The sequence below is a fragment of the Theobroma cacao genome, chromosome 1 (genome assembly GCF_000208745.1).
Source record: "Theobroma cacao cultivar B97-61/B2 chromosome 1, Criollo_cocoa_genome_V2, whole genome shotgun sequence".
NCBI lineage: Eukaryota > Viridiplantae > Streptophyta > Magnoliopsida > Malvales > Malvaceae > Theobroma > Theobroma cacao.
Window position 1 is genome coordinate 6,339,159 of NC_030850.1, and position 21,474 is coordinate 6,360,632.

At 33.1% G+C, this 21,474-nt stretch overlaps 2 protein-coding genes across 7 annotated transcripts; both read right to left on the reverse strand.

The window, feature by feature from the left end:
* Window positions 45-1,431, reverse strand: LOC18611714. Its single transcript, XM_018121000.1, has 2 exons — window positions 1,124-1,431; window positions 45-464 (listed from the first exon to the last, which is right to left on the reverse strand). Exons 1-2 carry the CDS (start codon window positions 1,305-1,307, stop codon window positions 196-198), a joined length of 453 nt encoding a protein of 150 aa, XP_017976489.1. The 5' UTR covers window positions 1,308-1,431; the 3' UTR covers window positions 45-195.
* LOC18611715 (crossover junction endonuclease EME1B) lies at window positions 2,784-13,036 on the reverse strand. 6 transcript variants are annotated; one of them, XM_018117233.1, is made up of 13 exons: window positions 12,556-12,978; window positions 11,214-11,369; window positions 10,967-11,058; window positions 9,906-10,088; window positions 9,661-9,814; window positions 9,443-9,552; window positions 7,826-8,001; window positions 6,921-6,984; window positions 6,689-6,807; window positions 4,833-4,922; window positions 4,280-4,394; window positions 3,166-3,341; window positions 2,784-3,053 (listed from the first exon to the last, which is right to left on the reverse strand). In XM_018117233.1, the coding sequence occupies exons 1-12, from the start codon at window positions 12,839-12,841 to the stop codon at window positions 3,171-3,173; spliced, it is 1,716 nt and encodes a 571-aa protein (XP_017972722.1). In that variant the 5' UTR covers window positions 12,842-12,978; the 3' UTR covers window positions 2,784-3,053; window positions 3,166-3,170. The 6 variants fall into 6 exon arrangements, with proteins under 6 accessions (XP_017972722.1, XP_017973863.1, XP_017973080.1 ...); XM_018118374.1 differs by lacking the exon at window positions 2,784-3,053 and having other exon boundaries at window positions 3,061-3,341; window positions 10,967-11,025; window positions 12,571-13,036; XM_018117591.1 differs by lacking the exon at window positions 2,784-3,053 and having other exon boundaries at window positions 3,061-3,341; window positions 12,571-13,036.

Sequence of the window (21,474 nt, forward strand, 5' to 3'; positions counted from 1 at the left end):
GCTAATATGACAATGCACCATATATAGGCTTTTCTATGCATGAGTTGAACAAGCTAATTTTGTGGGTGTAAAACAAAAATTGCAGAGGAATTTTAATTCAGGGATTGAGATGTAAGGATATGAGAAATTACATATAGAATTATGATCTATTGCAAGGTATGCGAACTTGAAACAGAACAAGTTCTGCAAAACAAATTACTGAAGAATCTCAGCTTGAAAATAAACAACTATGTGGTTGAGATCAAACAAAGGATGAATGCAAATGCATAGATTGACAGTGAATGCCAAGATGAGTTTTACATTTGTTTTGAAGTGAAGCTGAACTGCTGCTACAAGGGAATTCCCATCAGTGTGACTATCACCAATTCTTTCTTTCTTTTCTTTTTTTGTTCGCAGTTCTTCACCAAGAACTCTCTTGGACTTAAACACGTTCTTCCAATCTTGTCTGTTAGTCGTATATATACCTGAAGTTTGTTCGGGACAGAAACAGTTGTCATGATCACTATAACGGGAAGCTGATATCATATGTATTTAATCATATGACTATAAAAGATCAAATTTTATTATTAGTTCTAGTAGAAAAAGTTAATCCCTGAGTGGAGAGTTTGCATACTCCTGGCAAATTACTGTTGGAAAGACTTGTGCATGCTTTTGTCAAGTCAAAGATTAATCATTTTAATCTTTGTGCACCTTCCTGATCTACAGAATCAAGTGATGAATAAGATTATTGACTACTCATAAGTCAATTGCCATGAAGGGATGTTGCAAGGCTATCAGCTTTGGTCGGATGTTTTTCTGATGAACCTTCAAAAAAATTATAAATTGCTTGCCCCCTCCCTCCCCAAACAAAAGGAAGAAAAAACACCTGCTTCCAACAATTTTACAGCACACCTAAGCACACCACTCTGAGAGTTAGCTTCAATATAAGCAACTAAACCACCCTTTGATATGTATATATTACAATAAGGAGAAGGCAGAACACGGTGGCATGAGAGCTTAGCTTAGGCTGAACTTGAAAAGTTCATGCAAAAATCTCTAGTTCTATTTCAGAACTCATGCAAGTTACCAACGAACTTGGTCTTGATCCACTTAAAGCTATTGCGCAGAGATGATTTAAGCTTACCTTCCATACTATACATATTATAAGATGCCACCCTCTTTCTTCTCTTGAGCTCCGGGTTGCCAGAAGTGGCTAACACATCCGCCTTGCTGCTGGAAACAGGGCCATTGAAACTGTATGATTTGGTCCGGTCCTCGATACCTCGCCGAACCTCTGAGTACCCTGAAAATGATTTGCTCTTCTCCATGGTGAAGTGACGGGAGATCTATGAGGAAAACACCAGGCGGCCCTCTCTTCCATTTTATAGGAACTAGTAAAATATCATGCACAACATCCGTAGTGCACGTTAGTGTGGTCTGCATGGGCATTAGTGTGGCACAAACAATAGAATCATCCAGATTCCTTGCACAGTATGTGATTTTGTTATGGGGTTGTTGATTGGATTAAAAAACATATATATCACCACCTCATCCAATTAAGCTAACAATTAAATTTTAAAATTTTTAATTTGTAGATATTAAGTTTAAATTTTAAAATGACAAATATCAAATTTATGAATTTATGGTAACTCAAAACTCAATGAGATTTTATCTTACATCAATTTCTTTTTTACCAATTTATATACCTTAGAGTAGAAAATTCAAATTATATCAATATGAAATGTTATTTTCACATTATAATTTAAATAGTTATTATTCATCTTTCTCTAAATACAACGAAACTTTTTTAAAAAAAGTAAGTAGGATGTTTTGATATGATAACAAAATAGATATAATTTAGACTCAATTTATATCAAATACTTAAAAAAAAAGAAAATAATGACTAACAGTAACAAGACATTTTAAAAGAAATAAATAAAATATTTTAATTTCACATCAAGCATATAAGAGATCTTAAAGAATCTATAAATAAAAATGCTGCAAGCCTCATTAAATTAATTTTTTTTAAAAAAATAATAATATTGTGACATGATTCTAGCATTTGGATACGAATTAGGCATGAAACATGAAATTTGAACAAAACAACTTCTGAAACTACTTTTTATATGCTTATAGTTAGGGGATTAGGAGAGAAAATGTGATTGGAGATGGTGGCAAGAACTGTTCAACAAAAAGTGAGATGAGATATGCCACCAGTTACTTCTAGGATACAACTTGAGGCAGTGGTGGGGACTATAAGGACTCAACAATTTGAGTTGGTGGGATTAGATCAGTGGAACACCCCCACCACAACCAATCCTAAGCCGTGGGCGGCGGAGCCAACAAAGTCCAAAACTCCCAGTCGAATATACCATGTAATAATTGCCACTTACCTTTTTTATTTCAGTGGCTAAACGGGGAATTTTTGAACACCATCCATTAACAGTTAACACAATACTAATGCGATACAAAATTAAAGGAATTTAAATTTTGTATAAGTATTCGTGTCATAATCATGCTAATTCATTAATGACAAAATACATGTATATTTTATACAAATTAATGAGTCTAATTTATATATAACATATTTATATGTTTAATTAGTTATATTAATCTATTATCTGACATTACTCAAAATATCTAATTTATTTAAATTTATTATTAAATTATTAATTTAAACTTAAAAGAAAGAGATTTCAATCTTAGTTTTTAAAATAAAAAAATTATACGCCAATCAATGAATTAAATGTTCAAATATAATTTATTATTTATACTTAAATAAATTAATTTTATCATATCTACATTAAATAATATAATTCTAATAATAAACGTGTTATAATCATGTCAAGAACTTTTGACATGATTAATTAATCACTTTGTTTTCATCTCAACCTATTTATCTTTTACATCCACACCTTTACCTTCATACAACAAGATTACGACCCATTAACATGTACTGCCAGCCCTAAATTTAAAGCATAACCTGCATATTTCTCGCCAACCAGGGGTCAGTGCCACTCTCACTTTGTTTGCTATGGCAGCCCTCTCTCCTCATCCCCCACCCAAACGAAAAACTAAAAGTAAGGAAAGAGGAGGCAAGAAATTAGAACGACGCATAACAATATAAGAAAATGATACTAAAATATTTATTGTTGCCCATAACTAAAAATAGACTGAGAAGTTTACTATAATTAATGTATGAAGAAATCAGCACCATCCTCAATATCATCAGTTTTGATGCTTCCACTCTGAGCCATAAGTATTCTATACACTCTCCTCGAACAAACCTCGCCCAATCTTTTGTCTTTACCAAGCAACCCTTCTATCACCAAGTCCTTGAGCAAAAATTCCTTTTCATGCACCTGTTATTACAATACAATAGCAAAACAAGTCTTAACTTGACTAATTGTCCTGACATTGGAGTTAACAAATGTTATACTCCACTTGGTAGGAAGAAAGTAAATGAAGAGAAAGGATATAAGGTGAGGAAAGAGAACTTGTCTTCCGTCCTTTCATTTGGTTGAAGATACAACAACGAAGGCAACAAGTTGAACTGAAAGGTTGAAATTAGTAACATTCTTTTTTGTAAATAAAATTTAATACATTTCCAATTCCATTGACATTTCACACAAGGGTTTCCTTTGTCCAATACTTTCTAATTCACTCATCATTACCATTCAAATTTGTAGGACCCTAATCATTTATTTTTAAACCTGCACATGCTAATGGCAACGATGAGTGTCTTGGAAAGCAATGGAGGGGAGTTAAACCCTTCAAAGCCAATCCTCACAATTCTTTCCCATGATAAATATATTCTTCATAGCATGGTTTTGGGGAAAAAAAAAAAAAACTAAATCTGCCAAATCCCTCATATCCACCCTTCCTACCAGTCAAATATAAGTTTATTTCAGTTTACAGTTTCCCCTTCCACCCTCCTCTTCCCTTCCACTCGGTGGTAGAAAAGAGTGCAAGTTAAAGCATTAATTGTCCTACATATTAATTATGCCCTTGAGATGGCTTGCTCTAAAATTTTCCATATAGCAAATCTTACGCCATTGAAACCATAAAATGCAATCAAAAGTGCAAACGCAAACTGAGTATTATGAAAGCCAGAGAGATTAACACCGAATTTTTTTTAAGCCATACTACAGTTGACCTCTTAAAGAACAGTAGAGCAGTTTATCTTGCAAGAACTAAACCTGCTACAAACTGAATGATGAAAATGTTAGCCTAAAAGGGGAAAGCTTTATATATCAGCAACAATGGCAAATATAAAGATGTCGATTTTGCTTGGACTTACTGATTTTGTAGGGTCCATGTAAACACGCAAAAGAGATTTCATGGTAGGGTACTTTCTCCATATGGCAAGAGCAAATCGTGGCTGGACCTTTGGGATGGCTAGCAAAGCTTTTAACCTGGATGTGAAAAGTAAAATCAGCAATAGTACGCAATGCCCCTACAGAAAAAAGTAGTTGCATTAAATGCAGATTACAATTGCAGAAAATATTGTACTATGAAGAAACATATTTTGTTATGCCATCAGTACCAATAATTTAATTTAAACACTTTGTTCATTAAACAACCCAGTGATTATCTGATGTTTTCTAAACTAAATAACAAACGAGAATAAATTCATAGTATTTCATTTCTGAACAAATAAAGCATCACATCAGAATGTAAACAAGATAAAAACCTAATTGGTAAAAACCAAAGTTCTAAAATTTATCCCCTCCATTTAAGCTGTAAAAATGTTACATTACTCTATTAAACCAATTTTTCTTTTCTTCAAGATGGGCAGCTAAGGAAGAAAATAGAAACAAATCAAGCACACAAGTGTTTGAGATTTTACTCACCACAAGTTCCCATTTATTATATTCTTGTCGATACAGTCCTTAGGAATAATGGATCCATTAGCACTTACACAGAGTCGCGTTAACTTCTTTCTGCAAAAAATATAAATAAAGGAATAAAGTAGATTCAGAAGATTGCTGAGTGAAGGTATCGATAATATTTGAACCAACTAGGACATTTAAAATAAATAAATAAATATAAAGCTTGCCAATTTTACCAAAGAGGCCACTGAATTTATCTTAACTGCAAACAGATAACGTAGATGTAATTCTGAAAAATTATAGTCTATGAGAAATGTAATTATTAATTAATAAAATTTTACTTAGAATAATATTTAAAACTCTTCCAACCATCTAAGAAGAGCGAGGAATTCTTCTTTTGGTTTCCAACATGAACTCAAATTTACAACAAAACAGCTGCCACATGAGATGCTAGCAAGGAAACATAACCCTCTGAGTAATCGGCATGTCTCCAAACATTCTCATCATTCTGAGTGCGTAAAATGTTAATCATTGGATATTGTAAAAAGCAACCAAAAGTGAGGACATAAGTAAAGTTTTGTTGCAATGGAAAAGTTATAAACCAGATTAACCTTAACTCGCCATACCAATTATGTCCTTATTCTGCAATAATAAAACTACTGCACATAGAAGAAGGGCCTCACTTTTTTCCTCAATAGCAGATTACATCAATCAAATAGATTTTAGCAACCTAGGGAGTAAAAAAAAAAAAAGCCAAATATGGAGCTTTGTCAGCTGTCAACCAGTGGGGAGCTATAATGCTGGCGAGTGACAATTACTTGGGTAATATTCAGTTTGATATTGCAATCAGAATAACGGAAACTAATTCAGCAAGCTCAAGGAAAGCATTGTCGCCCTGATGCCTTCAATTTCCATCAGTCAAGTGGCAACAGCATTAATAAGTCATAAATTTTAAATGTTCAAGATACTACTCCTAAATGTCAATTAATCTAGAGAACTTTCATTTTGATCTTCAAAGTCCATAAAATGACAAGAACAGGTAAAAACCATTTTTATCCTTCCTTCTAACAAGATAATTGTCTCATTGGTGCAATTTATCAGCACATTATGTATCTTCCTGTATATAAAAGGATATAAAGCACCAGGTCTCATTGTAATCTGTTTGGACTGTGGGCTACTCATACCATGCCTATAAAAGTGCTCGCACAATGTTTAGTTATTGGTTGTTGGATTAAAAATCCCACTGCTGAAATAATAATTGTAAGCATTTTGGGCACAAAAGTTATAAGCTAATTATATGGCCAATTTGACCGGTGAAGAACATTGCATCAGACATGCTTCAGGATAGAATGATATGAATATTGAGAAGGTATAAGATGGCAAAATGTAGCAGTTTTCTTTGAAAATGACAGAGACCAGTACATTACAACATGGATAACTATGCCTATAAAAATACTGCATTAAAAATAAAGGATTGGATCACAAATACTGTATTACTAAACCAAAATTTTAGTTATTTTCTGAACGAGACGTGTAAGTTACCCACTGAAAGTGATAGGAACTAGTGCAACTACTTGATAAATACAATTTACGCTAACCACCAAGCATGGCAAGTGTCAATTACCTGGCAACCAGCACATATTACGGACTTCGGGAATTACTTCACAAACAGCAAGTACTTCACTATATTCACATTATGTAATAAGAGCATGCTGAAGGCAAAATTAATCATGCAACAGATCATATAAAACTTGTTAAATCACCTACTTAACAAGACCAAAACCCCCATTAGGTGAACACAAGACAATATGGTCTCTATGCTACAACTGAACTTGAATTATTTACATTGAAATTTATTGAAAAATATTGACTGGTACCTAAATCGGCAAGAGGCTAGACTGCATGTCAAACCAACAATGTGTTCAGCCAGTTCAGCTTCATCTGCACATTGCCTAGAGTGTATTCCAGCATAATAAGCGGTCAGCTTTGCCAGCACCTATAAAACAAATTTTCAGACACGAATGAGATGAAAATATGTTTTCTAAAAAAACAACGGCTAAAACAAGATTATTAATTATAATTCAGTGCCTATGTAGTTAATAGTTTAACCTCCTCAATTGGTGGACGACTCCAACCACTGTCATTTGCAGGGCTCTTGTATTGTTCATTTTCCCTAAAACATTGCCAAGATCCATATTCAATTTCATCACAATATCACACCATCATGAAGTAAGCCAACAAACAACAGTACATCACTTCATTATCAATTATAAGCAGCAAAAGATAACACAAAAATGCTGAAAAATATATGGAAGTACTGCATCCCTGTGATTACTGGTATATAGATGACAAAACTATTTGATTATATGATATAAATAATGGAATGGAAGCTCACAAGGATAACCATGAATCACTTCTTTATGGATTATAAACAGTAAAAGATAACACAAAAATGCTGAAACATATATGGAAGTACTACATCCCTATGACTGTCTGTATAAATTGACAAAACTATTTGATTATATGATATAAATAATGAAATGGAAGCTCACAAGGATAACTGCATATACATTTAATAAAAAAATTATAGGAGTATTTAGATATATAATTTTCTATAAAGTTTATGAATATTTCCTAGGTCCATATGGTTTCACCCAATCTAGAATTTTAACATGTTTTTCTCTACCAACAAAAATATTTATCAAGAGAGCATAACTGATATCATGCAATTTATTCATAACCTCATCTTTAAAGCAAAAGAAAATGCTACCTTCCTTCAAAGAAATGGTGCAACTTTGCAAGTAATATTGTCACAGTAGGGGAAGGGGGAAAAAGGAAAGACAAAATAATGCAAATGGGAAATGGCTAATAACAAGAACCACAACGCAATACAATAGCCTTCTAGCAAAAGGCATGAACACATAGTCAAACATACAAGAGAGAGGAATTATAGAATCATCTAAAACAAAAAAGGGTTGAACATCTATATGAAGGTAAGGTTCAGCAACCCTCACCTTTTATTAACATATGCCCTTAATCTATTTGTCAGATAGCAAACTGTATAAGATGGGTATTTGCTTCGGACTCTAGAAACATGATCCAGAAGTGTGTCATTAGTTACTAGATCACAAAACTCTGCAGCCTCAAATACAATTAATACATATTGAATCTCTAGTCCTTCAGGAGAAAGCTGCAAAAAGAAAAGCAGATAATCCATGTCAAGAAACAGCAAGCAAAGTTATGTGCAAATGATGCAGAAGCATTCCAGAACTTATTTAAATTACTTGTCTTTATATGTTCTTCTATGTTCACAGTTTTACTTTAGTAATTATGTTTTTATTTTATTAAGTGGTCAAATGATTAGCATGTGAACTTTTAATGATTTTGAATGGCTAATCTTATATTGGGTTTATGTGTATCTAAGAGTGGGGATTAAAAGCTGCTGCAACCCTGGCATAAATGGTCTTTTAGACACATTAGGCAGCCATATTATATTGGAATATTTTCTGTTAGAGGTTCTACAACCCTAAACCCTAGTTATCTTGTTCCTACTTTGACTGTACCTCAACTTTAGCCTCTGTCTGATTTGCTTTCACTGTTTTGTTTTTTTTTTTTTATCAGAATGTAAAATTGACATAGGAACAAGATAGCTAGGGTTTAGTGCTCTAGAACCTCTAACAGAAATATTCCAATATAATATGGCTCCCTAATGCGCCTAAAAGACTACTTATAATAAGGTTACAGCAGCTTTCAAACCCAGCTCTTGGATTCACATAAACCCAATCTAATCCTAGCCATTCAAACTGATTAAAATATCAACATGCAAAGCACATGGCCACTTAATAATATAAAAATAATAATTACTAAAGTAAAACAGTAAAAATAAAAGAACATATCAAGACAACTCATTTATATAAGTTCTGGAATGCTCCGGCATCCAATTGAAAGGTGTAAAGAGCAGAACTTCCAAATTGACAATTCAATCTATTTAGAAAGTCAGTTGTCAAGGAACTATTTTTGCCTGAAGTTATCAGTCACATAAATAGCAATGTAACTTTCATACACTGAAGCATCATCTAAAGCATGTTTTTGCACCTTAGAAGAACTAAAACTAACCAACTATTGAGACACATTTTGTGGGTCCAAGTCAGCCAGAAAAGGTTTAGAGAAGATTTAACCTGTCTAAAGTTATAAAAGGTGAGCCTAGATGGCGTGGCTAGATGATCTACGCTACACAAAAACAATTGTCTCATGCTACTAAACAGTAACCATCACCATATTAAAATATTAACCAAAACTTTGAAGTAAATAAATGAGGAAAAAGAAGCAGAGCTAATTTAAAAGCTCAACATGACTCTGAGGCCATGGATGGTTAATAATTAATACAATATAATATGTTCTGCATAACATAAAGCATCAACTCTAACCCACCAGGGTGAAGATGAATCAAAACCTAAGCATATAGAATTATAAAATTCACTTAATCTGAGCCACTAGCATAAAATTCCAAAGTTGCATCATAGCCAGAGATTTGGATGAAGGGTATTTAAGGCATACATATGAGTGTAAAGTACAACATGAAAGATTGTTCAGATTATCAAGAATTTGCAGAACTTCATCCAAACTATTACCTGTGAAATATGTTCAGGAACTGTCATGGTCCATACAATTGATTTTTCAATTGGATTTGATGTTATACGATAAGTAAGGCCTTTTTCGGCAAACCTTGAAAGCAAATGTCCTACATAGCAAAGCTAGAGAACTTCTCAGCATATAGCCAGATCAGAAGAGTAAATGCATAAGTAAAATATTAGCATGAATAATCCAAGGACATCAAGAATGCCCTCACCTCCTATTGACCCCAGTTCAACCACCTTAGTGTCAATTTCAGCTACAATAGATTTTAGTGCAAACTTTCCTTTTTCCCATTTCTGCCTTTCTTTCTGCAATTTTTTGAACTCTGCAGCTTCAGCTTTCAGAGCTGCTTTTTGCAACTTCTCTTGCTGCATGATAGGTTTTAATCAGTCTCTTATGCAACCACAAAAATTAATAAAAAGCTAACAAAAATATGTAGAACATCGAAAAACCACTAGCCTCTTTCTTTAGCTTCTTCTCTTCCAACATATGAATTCGTTCCTCCTTTGTCATCTTCCTTTTTACCGTTTCTCCATCTGTACTACTTTTCTGATCACAATTCGCTTTAGTTTTTCTTTTCTGCTTTAGTGCATTACCCATCTGCTCCATGCTAAAGTTTTCTTTGTCTTGATCATCACTTACCTAATCCAATGTCATCAAACTATCTATTTAGTACAGCAGTTGGCAGTACCTCAAACTAAACATTTCTCTCAAGCTTTGCAAAATCTTGATAAACCTATAAAGTTTAATAGATGAGCAAGTATCTTCAAAGTTAGGTCTGTCTTTAAGCAAGTATGCATGAGAGAGGGAGGTTCATAATCTCTTCTCGACATGAAATCAAGAAACAAAATAAAGATGATCAACAATTTAACCATGCTGCTCATACAAGAAAAACAAACTGTTTTCATTCTCATTTTCACTAAGTTCTTGCTAAGATATGTTGACATGAACTACCTTGAAATAAGTAACTTTGGGCAGAGCACCAGCTTCCCAATATTCTCACAAAAGAGAAAGACCCTAATTCACCATTGGTCCCTCCTACCCCCCACAATAAAATAGAACATCAACGTTCCAAGTTTCTAGCAGGGTCACTACATCACATCATTCACTGCTCCAAAAATCTGAACAAAAAGCGAATATTGATAATTGCAGCTGACTCTAAGTCCAACCGAATTTGCTCAAAGGAGTCACAGGGTTTAACACAAAGTCCAACTGATCAATTAAGAAAAGAAAAAGAAGCTATATCACTTTCATCCTAGAAAATAAAAATAGTATATTTTATAATGGTTAAGGTGTTGTAAGTGTCTACATGTATTTCTGATGTGATTTTTTCATTTTTAAGAAGATATATGTTCAACTTTATTAAGTGTTTAAAACATCTATCAGTACATTTACTTAGCAATTCAAATACATGTTTAACCTAATTTCTATATTCCTTTTGGCTATGGTTTGACAATTAGGAAACAACAAGATGGCAACCTATCTCAGAAGCTGAATAATGCACCATTCTATAATCATACCCAAGGAGGAAGTAGCGGATCAGCATTGTCTTGTGTGTAAATTGGCTGAGGAGCACTGTCTTCCTCGCACATTTTGAATAGATTAGGACTCCCTGATAAACATACTTCCTGTAACTTCAATTGATATAATAGAAAACAGATTCCAAACTGCTGGATATGCTTCCTCTTGCATTTTTCAAAATCATAGCAAGGTTTCAAAAATCAGACAATAACACATAAAACAGATGAAGATACAACATCAACAAACCTAGATGAGATTCATAATCAACAAATCTAGAACGCCATTCTAACTCCTTAGACTCATCAATGCTAAAACCCTTTGATCCATTATCCTGTTCATTGTCCCTTCTAGAACAGCTTTCTGACTCATTATCTGATTCCAAACATATCAATCTGCTTATTCCTGTTAGGTAAGGAAACAAACCCAGAAAGTTAATAGTTAAGCAAAAGGATAAACAATGGCGACCCGTTAGACTTTATTTTTAACAAACCAGAAAACTTTGAACAAAAACAAAGACAGAAAAAAGGGAATAAATTACCAATAACTCTGAAATGGCTTCAGATAGCAAAACCAATAAGAAAAACAAAAAGAGAACTAAAAAAGGAACATAAAAGCACTAAACCAAAAAGTAATTTATCCACAAACTGCTAATAGAATGACCTCTTTTAACCGCAATAGTAGGCAGCGGAAATTAAATTTTTCATAATTCGAAGTTTTAGTTCCATTTGGTTGTAACTTTGCTACTTGCTTTTTGCTTCTAGAAGGAAAAAGTAATAATAAAAAAAACGTCTGGATACATGTAACATTTTTGAATGATTAAATATTTAATATTTCTTAACGAAATACATTATTTTACTTTCATAGGAATCAATAAGCTGATGGGTGCGGAAATGGGATGAAGCCAACAACATTTGCCTCCTCACATGTACTGGGTTTTGTAAACTCTCAAAAAGTAGTAACTAGGCAGCTGTTGGTTGAAGAATTTGGGTGGTTTTATGGTTTTATTTTGTTGAACATTTTGACTGGAATTTGGGGAGAATTTTTATGGTAATCCGCTTTTCTAGATAAATAATATAATTTCTTCAAAAAATTATTTACATGTTCAAATGCATGCAGGTTATATTTTAGCTATTTACTCATTTTTAATCAAACATAGTTTTCCTTTTACCATTTGCTTTTGCATTTTTATCAGATTATCACTCAAAATAAACCAAATTTACCACACACACACACACACAAAAACTATCTGATAACCAAAATTGAACAATTTTCATTTAAAATGAAAATGAAATAAATGATGAAGTCCTGAAAAAAATATTTATCTGCTCAAATGCATGCAGGTTATATTTTAGCTATTTGCTCATTTTTAATCAAACATGCTTTTCCTTTTACCATTTGCTTTTGCATTTTTATCAGATTATCACTCAAAATAAACCAAATTTACCACACACACACACACACACAAAAACTATCTGATAACCAAAATTGAATAATTTTCATTTAAAATGAAAATGAAAATAGATGAAGAAGTCCTGAAAAAAAACAACCCTAACATTAAACCACATTTCTAAAAGGGAAGGGAACGGACCATAGAGCTTGTTACCTTCCAGTTGAGGATCCGAAACCCTAACCGAAGGGCTGGCATCGGAGCACCTGACGATCGAAGGCTCGGAGGTCGGAGTCTCGGCCACGAAGGAAGGAGTGGAAACGGAGACGATGGCGGGGCCCAACGAGGGTTTTTGCGGGGTAGGTTCATCGTCGAGGACCAGAATTGGAGGGAATGGATGGTACGGTTCGGATCTAGGCCTCTTGGAGATGGACGGGAGCGGGGTGTTTGAGTCGTCTTCATCGGATAGGATAATTGGATCCGACATTGAGGCTACCGTACTCTCCAAAACTGGACTCTGAAAAACAAGGAGATTCGGGGGTGTTTTGTAGTCCTTCCCTTCGAATAAGCGCGGGATTGTTGTAGAGGGAAAGTTGTGTTTGGCAATGGGGATTGAGTTATTTCTTGGTTGGTTTGGTTAGAACTTGGGGCTCTAAGCAAAAGGCTCATCCCAAGTTTCAACAGTAATCTCTAGATCTTCTATTTTGGGCCCAAATTTTGGTTTGGGTTAATTTCTTAAATGATAAGGTATAATATCATGATTTTTTAAGTTTTGATTACAATTTTATATAAGTTTATTAATATTTGAAATAGATAGTTGGTCAAAAATATATATTTCGTAATATACATCAGTTCAGTCACTACTGTTAATATTTTTTATGATGTAATAATAATTTTACTTTTCACTAATTTTAAAAATTACCACACTATATAAATTATAATTTTTTCTTTTTAAAATTTTGTTCTCTCCAGTTAAAAAAAAAATCGTTTTTCTCTACCTCTCACTGACTAACCACCCCATGATCGAATCTAATCATAGAATGCTAGATCCAACTAAATCTCCTCATGGAAAACACTAATTAAAGGGGAGTGTGCCTCAAATCACACTTCCTCTCCCTTAGGAAAGTATCGAGGTTAAGGAGAGCGATTTATGGGGGTGCGCCAAATCACACTTCCCCTAAGAAGATCCGGTCAAATATGGCATTCCACGACCAGATCTAGTCATAGGATGGTCGACCAAAGTAAGGGAGCGTAGTCTACCAACCTAAAAGAAAGAAAAATAGTGAAAGGAGAAAGAAAAAAGGTATTTTAGATATTTCATATTTTCTTGTAACATCATTTACATGTTTGAGACGATTTGTCCTTTTCAAATACTAATAGACTTGCATGAAATTGTGATTAAAACTTAAAAACTTGAGGTATTTTACCCTAAATTATATTACTTTTATTTTTTCACTACTTCCTAAAGTAAATGATAAAACTTTTCTTTTTATACAATTAAAAAAATTTAAAATTTGTATTTCTTTGAATAACAGAATTTAATAAATTTATTTTTATATGTAATACATATTATATTTTTTTTACATAAATAAAAGAGAATTAACCTAAGATATAAACCATCGCACAAACAAACACATACAAGACAACCTGCATGAAAGGGGTCTGATAGGCGCAAAGAAAAGTAATAGTTAAGTAAAGTATTCTAAGGCATTTAGAATATTTTTTATATTTAAGTTTTCTTTACTTATTGATTGTTTTACTTGCACAATAAATAAATCTTATTTTTATGACATTTATTTTACTTGCAGTCTAAGGAAGTTTATGATTAAAATACTTTATTATTTAATTTACTTACGTTACAAATAGGTTTAAAATGGACTATCTCTATAAATAATCCCTTTATGTTTCATTATAAAATTGAACAAGGCTTTTCGTGGTTTCATTATTTTGAACAGGGTTTTTTGATTTCATTATCTATGAACAGGCTTCCTATTTCCATTTTTCATTGAACATAATTTTTTTTAATTCTATTATTTTGAGACATTTTATTTTTTAATACAATTTTGAATTAGGTAATAAAAAAGTAATTTTCCTCCCTCTTATAAATTTTATTTTATTTTTAACATTGCATGTAACAACTAAATTTTGAATATAGACATAACAATTAAATTTTTAATATAACGTATAGCAATTATATTTTTTAATATGACATATAATAATTAAATTTTCAGCATAACATATAACAATTATATTTTTAACATGATTTTTTGTGACATTTGACCATTGGTTGTTATAATTGAAACATTTTATCCTTAATTAAAAAAGCATCCAAATATTTAATCCCAATTTGAACATTTAACCTAAAAGATATATAAGAAGATTAACAAACAGCCAAATGAAACCTTAGTTAAGTTAAGTTGTGTGATCCAAAATTCCCATTTTGAACCATTTCTATTAATCCTTGAATGAAGAATCACTTGCAATTTTTTTATTTAAATATTTTTAATTATACGTTCTCAAAAGCTTTTTGCCTGTCAAGAAAGAAAAGTAAACTAATAGAAAGATAATTTAATAGGAAAATTTGTTTGTTCCAAGATAAATTATCATAGATTCGAATATTAACATAAGTTTTTACAATATTATTATCGAGTGAGTTAGATAATTCTTAATATATAATTTAGTGTTAAAGTTATTTAATTTTATACATAAAGAAACGAAGACTTTTGGAGCCTCTTGCCTTGTTAATATATTTATTTACAGGTCAACTTGCTCGTCAGGCCTGAAAGCTTAACTCGACTCAAATTGAGTCTTGAACATGATTGTTTAGGTTCGAATTCAATTCAAGATATTATTATATTAATAAAATATTACTTATTTAAATATCATTCTAAAAGTTAAATTATTAATATAAAAAAATTTTAATAAAAATTTTATTTAAATTATACATTAAACGTAAATCTAAATCTAACTTTCAAAAATATCAATTGAGTCTGAACTCTACTATTCATATCTCTCTTTATGGATAAAATTAATTTCTAATCAAATTACAATATGTGGGAAGAGCAAGTTAAAAGAATAAAAAAAAAGTTTATAAATATAATTGCGTAAGCTAGCCAATTAAGCTTTCATTCGATCGCATTTGAAAGAAGATAAAATGTATTAGCAGAATTTACGATGTAAATTTGAGTCATTACATTTTTATTTATAAAAAAGAAAGTTGAGTAAATAAAAAAATTTCATCACAAAATTAGAAAAAAAATTAATTGAATGAATTATAATGATAGATTTTCCCTTGAAGCAAATGGAGAATGAGTTGTTAGATGGACATTTATGGAGGGAAAGTGGGACTTATTGTCAAATGTCCCGTGAGAGAAGGGAAAGCGAGAGCCCCAGTTCCGGCATTTGGTTGCTTGCCCTTGTCCACCGCCCAACCCTCATACGTTTCCCTAGTACACGTGACTCTGTGCCCTTACACTTTTTCCTTTGTCTCCACACTCCCAATTTCACTACCATTAACATCTTAATTATGCCTCCATTTTCCTATTAAAAATCCAAGACGAGTCCAATAGAAAGGCATACTAATAAAAAACCATTAATCAAACCAAATATGATGAATGTTCACTCATAAACGTAACGTAAGCCATCAAATAATTGAATTGTGATTGCTACCGAGCTTTGGTACCACAGTTTTAATGTAAAAATCATAAAAGAAAGAACCCTATGCAAATGCAAGCAAAGCGTGTGAGGCACCGGGTGGTGCACGTGATGGACCACGGGTCTCCTACAGCTTGGGCTCACGCCAGACCACGCCATAAATGGAACAATCACCTGTTCTAAAGGATTCTTTCCAGGTCAATTTTTATGTGATTTTTCTGTCTATTCATGCCTGCTTTGGCATGCCAGCCCCTCATGGTCGACTGCTGCAAGAGTTTCGATCCGATACGCGTCATTCCGAGAAGGGTGTGGACCTAACTAGGGTGTGGACCTAACTAGGGAATTTGGTTAGGACTGAGACATGGTCACATTCCTCCCGTCTAGTTATATCTTGGGGTTGTCATGGTTTAGGGCACAAGGTAGCCCCATTCACATTAATATTGTCTCCTTTGACATACCAACCCTTTTGATATGAAGCATCGCTTGTTTAATCACTGCCAGGACCGCAGGGCTTTAATCTCTGCACTGTTTTGACTTGGGTGCACCAACAATACAAAAATTGGGTTGTTTTTTTCCTTTCAAGTCAACTATGGGAAAAGCCATATATATTAAGATCTTATCAATAATTGTAATAATTCTACTTCTGATTTTCCTTTCATTGTTCCATGATTGAAAGTTTTAATGCTTTTCGTATCAAATATGCGCGGAGTCACATACACTGCACATGGACCTTAGCCGACTAATAACCCAGTTTTATCTCTTGATATTGGATCATTAACCAGTAAAGATTCTTAGTTATACTCACGCATATAAAAAAAGTTGTCGTGTTTACTTTTTACAAAGGCCATTTATATGTAAATCAGCACTATTTTTCATAATTTATGCTTAGAAACAATAGGGGGAAAAGTCAGATTAAATTAGAATAATTTTTCCTTTTTTAGTGATTTATACTTCCTTCAATCATGCAGTGGAGTTGCTATTGAGTGTGGATCAATGTGTCATCAATAGCCAAATAAAAGAAACATGTTTTTATTAAAATATGATATCTCATAAATCTTATTTGATTATTTGGATTGGATGATTATATTAATCATTAGATGATATCATTTCAAATCTGTCAAACTATTAATCTTTTTTAATTGTATATCAAAATCCTATCCTTTTTATCTATTGTTAATTGATTTTAAATTGATTGATTAATGAGTTATTAAATTTATGTCTTGACGAGTTCAGACAGGAAAATTTTGAATAAATTAAGTTTAAATTGAAGGTTTGATAAATTCAAAGTGGTAGGTTCGTTGCAGCATTCGAGGGCCCTCAAGTTACAGGAGAAAATGCAACACTGCTTCAAAGGGGTTTGGCGCTCAAGGTTGGTGGCTCTGTTCACCCTGAGCTGGCTAAATTGGCCTTGTTAGACACCGGACATGGAGAGACACGTGGGCTCAAAAAGATAGGCTTAACCAGTATAGACCAGAGCCATCACTTCCATTTTACCAATCACTCAAGCTACTAATAATGTTCAAATAATTCCATGAAAGAAGGATTCTGGCTAATGCCTTGTCAGAATCTAATTCATCAGAATCCAAAGGATTAGTTAAAGAATTTATGCAACCACAACCGTCGGGAGATGTACACAGAATTTAGTTGCAGAACAGAGTGGAAGGATTTACGAAACTCTTTGTTTCCTTATAAGAACAAAGCCTGAGAATAACATGGACCTAATCAAAGTGCCGTTTCTTCTTGGAAAGCACATTCTTCAAAGAGTCCTGGTGAGTTTCTATCTTTATTCCGTTATGGTAATGGCCTGTATTACTCTGCTTTAAAATGTCTCTATCTCAAGGCCTTAATTAGCCGTATAAATCATGTTTAGTGTGTGTTCATTTTGAGGACAAGGAGGACCCTTCAGTTGATAATTCTCAGCGCCCTTCACGTGATTTTTCGTACATGAAATTGTCGATCACCCTATCTGAAAATGATTGCAGCCCCACCCGGTGTCGGACTCCTCCCTCCATGAATTAATGAATTGTTTTTTCGCATGATTAATTAACAAAAATCAAGATCTAATCACTAAATTAATTAACAAAAATCAAGATCTAATCACTAAACAGTTAAACTGTGATTCAGAAACAGGACGTAACACTGGCCACCAATGTATATGTGTCTCCAAGGATCTTCTTATCTTTTCATGTTATATTTGTGCAGGAACATCGGCAATTGCTATGTTTGTGCTTTGTTACAAAAACTTGCTAGTCCTTTAACAATGGAGGACCATAAGTGTTTGCACTTAGGTGTATAGGAAATTAGGTCCACATATCCGCTCTGCTAGAAGCTGTTCCCTGGTCCCTGTTTCTTGATACAAGTTGAGCAAGCAAAATCGAGGAACTGAGACCAATATGAAACAAACAAGAGTGGAGAAAAGTTTCATATGAAAGATGAATGTTGAGATGAGATAGTTATTTCTATCTGAAGTTCTTAAATTGATCAAACTCTCTATCCCATAAACCAACATTAACTAGAAGAACAGAAAAGGCAGTTAAAAAGTTAATCTTGTCATCTGGTCTAATAGCTGAGTTGATATAACAGCCAACGTCTGATATCTTTTGCCTCAAATTAAATTAAACAACAAAAATTTGCAGTTCTTTTCAGTGTTTGTTTAAGATTAATTGGTGAATGATGCTTTATCAACCCAAGATATTGTCAAATTACATATTGATGATTTGGGCAAGAAGGTAAAAACAGGGGAAGTTTCCTCATCCCTCCCGCTCATATAACCTTATCATTGAGAGATGAACCTAAAATGATAAAAATTTCAATTCCCCTTAGCTGTCAATCATGAGGATATACAAACTTAACCACAACCTTCCAAATGACACCTTCAGTACTTGGAAGGGTAAACTGGAGCGTTTCTTTTCTGAGCCTGAAGGCTAGCATTTTCATGCAAAGACAGCAGGAGACATTGATGTTGACTCAAAAAGACCACATTAGTCACGTAGAGTTACTACAAAATTTGATGTCATTATCGATCAATGCACCACTTGTCTATGTTTGCAGATAGCCAGTTCTATATAAGAGCAGGCAACTAGAAGATGTTATTCACAGAAAAGAGATTGATATAAACCCAAAAAAAAAGAAGAAATACTAAGATGGCTAGGGTTCCTTGCAAGCATCTTCTTCTTGTTGCCTTGTTCCTTTTTTGCTTCATCTCTACAACTGCTGGAGGTAAATTTTTGAATCTCCAATTGATTTATCTTTGATCTGTTAACAATTTCAATAAATAATTTGATGCGGAGGAGTCTCTTAACTCCCTTCTTTTTCTTTTTTTTTTTGTTGCAGCAAGAAACATGCCAGTGGCTAAGGAAACTCAGAAAGTTCATGATGATCAGGTGCTTACAGCAACAGAAGATGGAGCACCTAAAATTAATGCTGATGAGTTAGTATCTATGGACTACACTCCAGCAACAAGGAAGCCTCCAATCCATAACTAGGCAAAATTTTGTAAAACTAGTACTATAACTAGTTTAGTTTTTTCCTTTTCTTAATCCTACTTTTATATTTGAGCGTACACATTTATACATAGTAGAAAGGATAAAACAATGATAGAAATGATTTACAAATATGAGAATCAAGAATTGGTAGATGTGCTTATATATATATACCTTGACATACTCTTTAGGGTTTATGCATTTTTGTAAATAAAGATCATGCAAGTTTTCAATATAGTAGCAGTACTTCACAACTTAACATATGCTAAGGAGAAGCCTTGGCTTGTATCAGTATAGTAAGGGGTACATGAATAATTATTATCTGTTTCAATCTTTAAACTGCACACCAATTTACCAGGCCGTGCTTCCTACTTGAAATCTATTGGTGCAACAGCAGCAAGAGTGACAAAATTAGAAGAAATTTTGTGCATGAAACATATATATCAAGCAGCAAATAACAGAAGACAGAGCCCAAAGTTTTGGATCAGATGGAATGATACTAATTTGGAAAACCCGTGAAAGTTCACAAAATTCCTTGTCTGGAAACAAATTCAGAGAAAATAAAAGTAACACAGCTCCCAAGGATTATGCTTAGAGAGACGGTAAACACCACCCCGTTGGAATAAGGTAAAGATCTCAAAAATGAAAATAAGTTACAAAATAAACAACTTGCTTGCACTGCCATACAATGTTCAACGCACTGTTATCATATATGGCCTAAATGTTCATGTTTTCAAATAGTATCAATTTTAGATGTACTTTTTAATCATATTCAAACTGTTGCAGACAAAGAAAAACATAGAGCATTTCATTGATATGATGTGGAGAATGTGCGCCCTGCTACTTAAATGGCTAAGGGAAAAAGTTCATTTTAGAAAAGTATGTAATCTCTTTGCAGTCCTTTTTGTGTCACTTGGCTATAAACTATTTTTTCAGTTTAGATGAAGCAAGCCAAAACTTTGATGACCACTTTCAGTATACAGCTTCCTAGACTGATCTAGTTTTTCCCCACATTAAGCCTATGTCTGGGAACTATGAGGGAAATAGAAGGAAATGGAGGAGGGAGAGACAAAGGAGAGGGGTAACTCTCTCATATTTTCTTTCCTTGGACAAATTTCTTCCCAGCAAATATAGGTAAAAATAATTTTCTTCAATTCCTCCACCCTCCCCTCCCCTTCATCCTTTCCTTCTCTCGTCCCAAACATTGCTTGAATTTTGGTTTGTAGAAGTAAAGAAAAAATATTATCCAGGTTTGTTGTATCATCTATGGCATTTTTTCTATTCTGGAGAGATCACTTTAATAGTAAAAAATTCGAGATTTTAACTTTAAAAATATCGAACATTCAAATTCTAAAATAAGAAGGATGAAAAAAGAGTAAGTTATTATTGTGTAAACCAAGATCATATATGCTGAAATAAAACCTGTAAACATTTTCTCCTTGACAAGGCAATATATGATAATGAATATATATATATATATATATATATAAAGCAATATTAGCAAGATTGGTGTTGGACTTCTCTTGTGGTTTTGTGTTCTCCAATCTTTATTTGGTTATTCTTAATTTACATATATAAGCATTCCGGCCACGAGCATCTTCCAACGATCTTTTGCATCTGATAAATGTCTTGGGGAACCATTGTCCCCACGCAACTGTTGAAATGCAGGCAACTAGTTAGACACATTAATTCACACACTTCTCTACACAAAAAAAATAAAATCTTGGCAAACATATTGATTTATCAACCCAAATTAGCTTGCCAAGAGAACAAGGTTCAAGATTAGAATGCCTCTTAATTATTAGATGCTTTTATTCCATATATGCATATATATCAGTTGTATGCATGTATGCATGTATAAAAGCTTTGGAGAATTATCATCCTTTTCTTCGTCAAAGAGTCACTGCCATATCGCAAGTCATTATGTTAAGATGGAATGAACATATTGAATGAGCAAAATACAGCTAAAACAAAAAGATATAAA

What these genes read in the sequence shown, in the direction of transcription:
- LOC18611714 (XM_018121000.1), bottom strand. Translation starts at nt 1,307, where the DNA reads ATGGAGAAGAGCAAATCATTTTCAGGGTACTCAGAGGTTCGGCGAGGT. An exon ending in TAATATGTATAGTATGGAAG is followed by an intron (nt 465 to 1,123) that starts GTAAGCTTAAAT and finishes AACAAACTTCAG; the next exon opens with GTATATATACGACTAACAGA.
- LOC18611715 (XM_018117233.1), bottom strand. Translation starts at nt 12,841, where the DNA reads ATGTCGGATCCAATTATCCTATCCGATGAAGACGACTCAAACACCCCG. An exon ending in ATCCGCTACTTCCTCCTTGG is followed by an intron (nt 10,089 to 10,966) that starts GTATGATTATAG and finishes ACATTGGATTAG; the next exon opens with GTAAGTGATGATCAAGACAA. An exon ending in AGAAGAAGCTAAAGAAAGAG is followed by an intron (nt 9,815 to 9,905) that starts GCTAGTGGTTTT and finishes CCTATCATGCAG; the next exon opens with CAAGAGAAGTTGCAAAAAGC.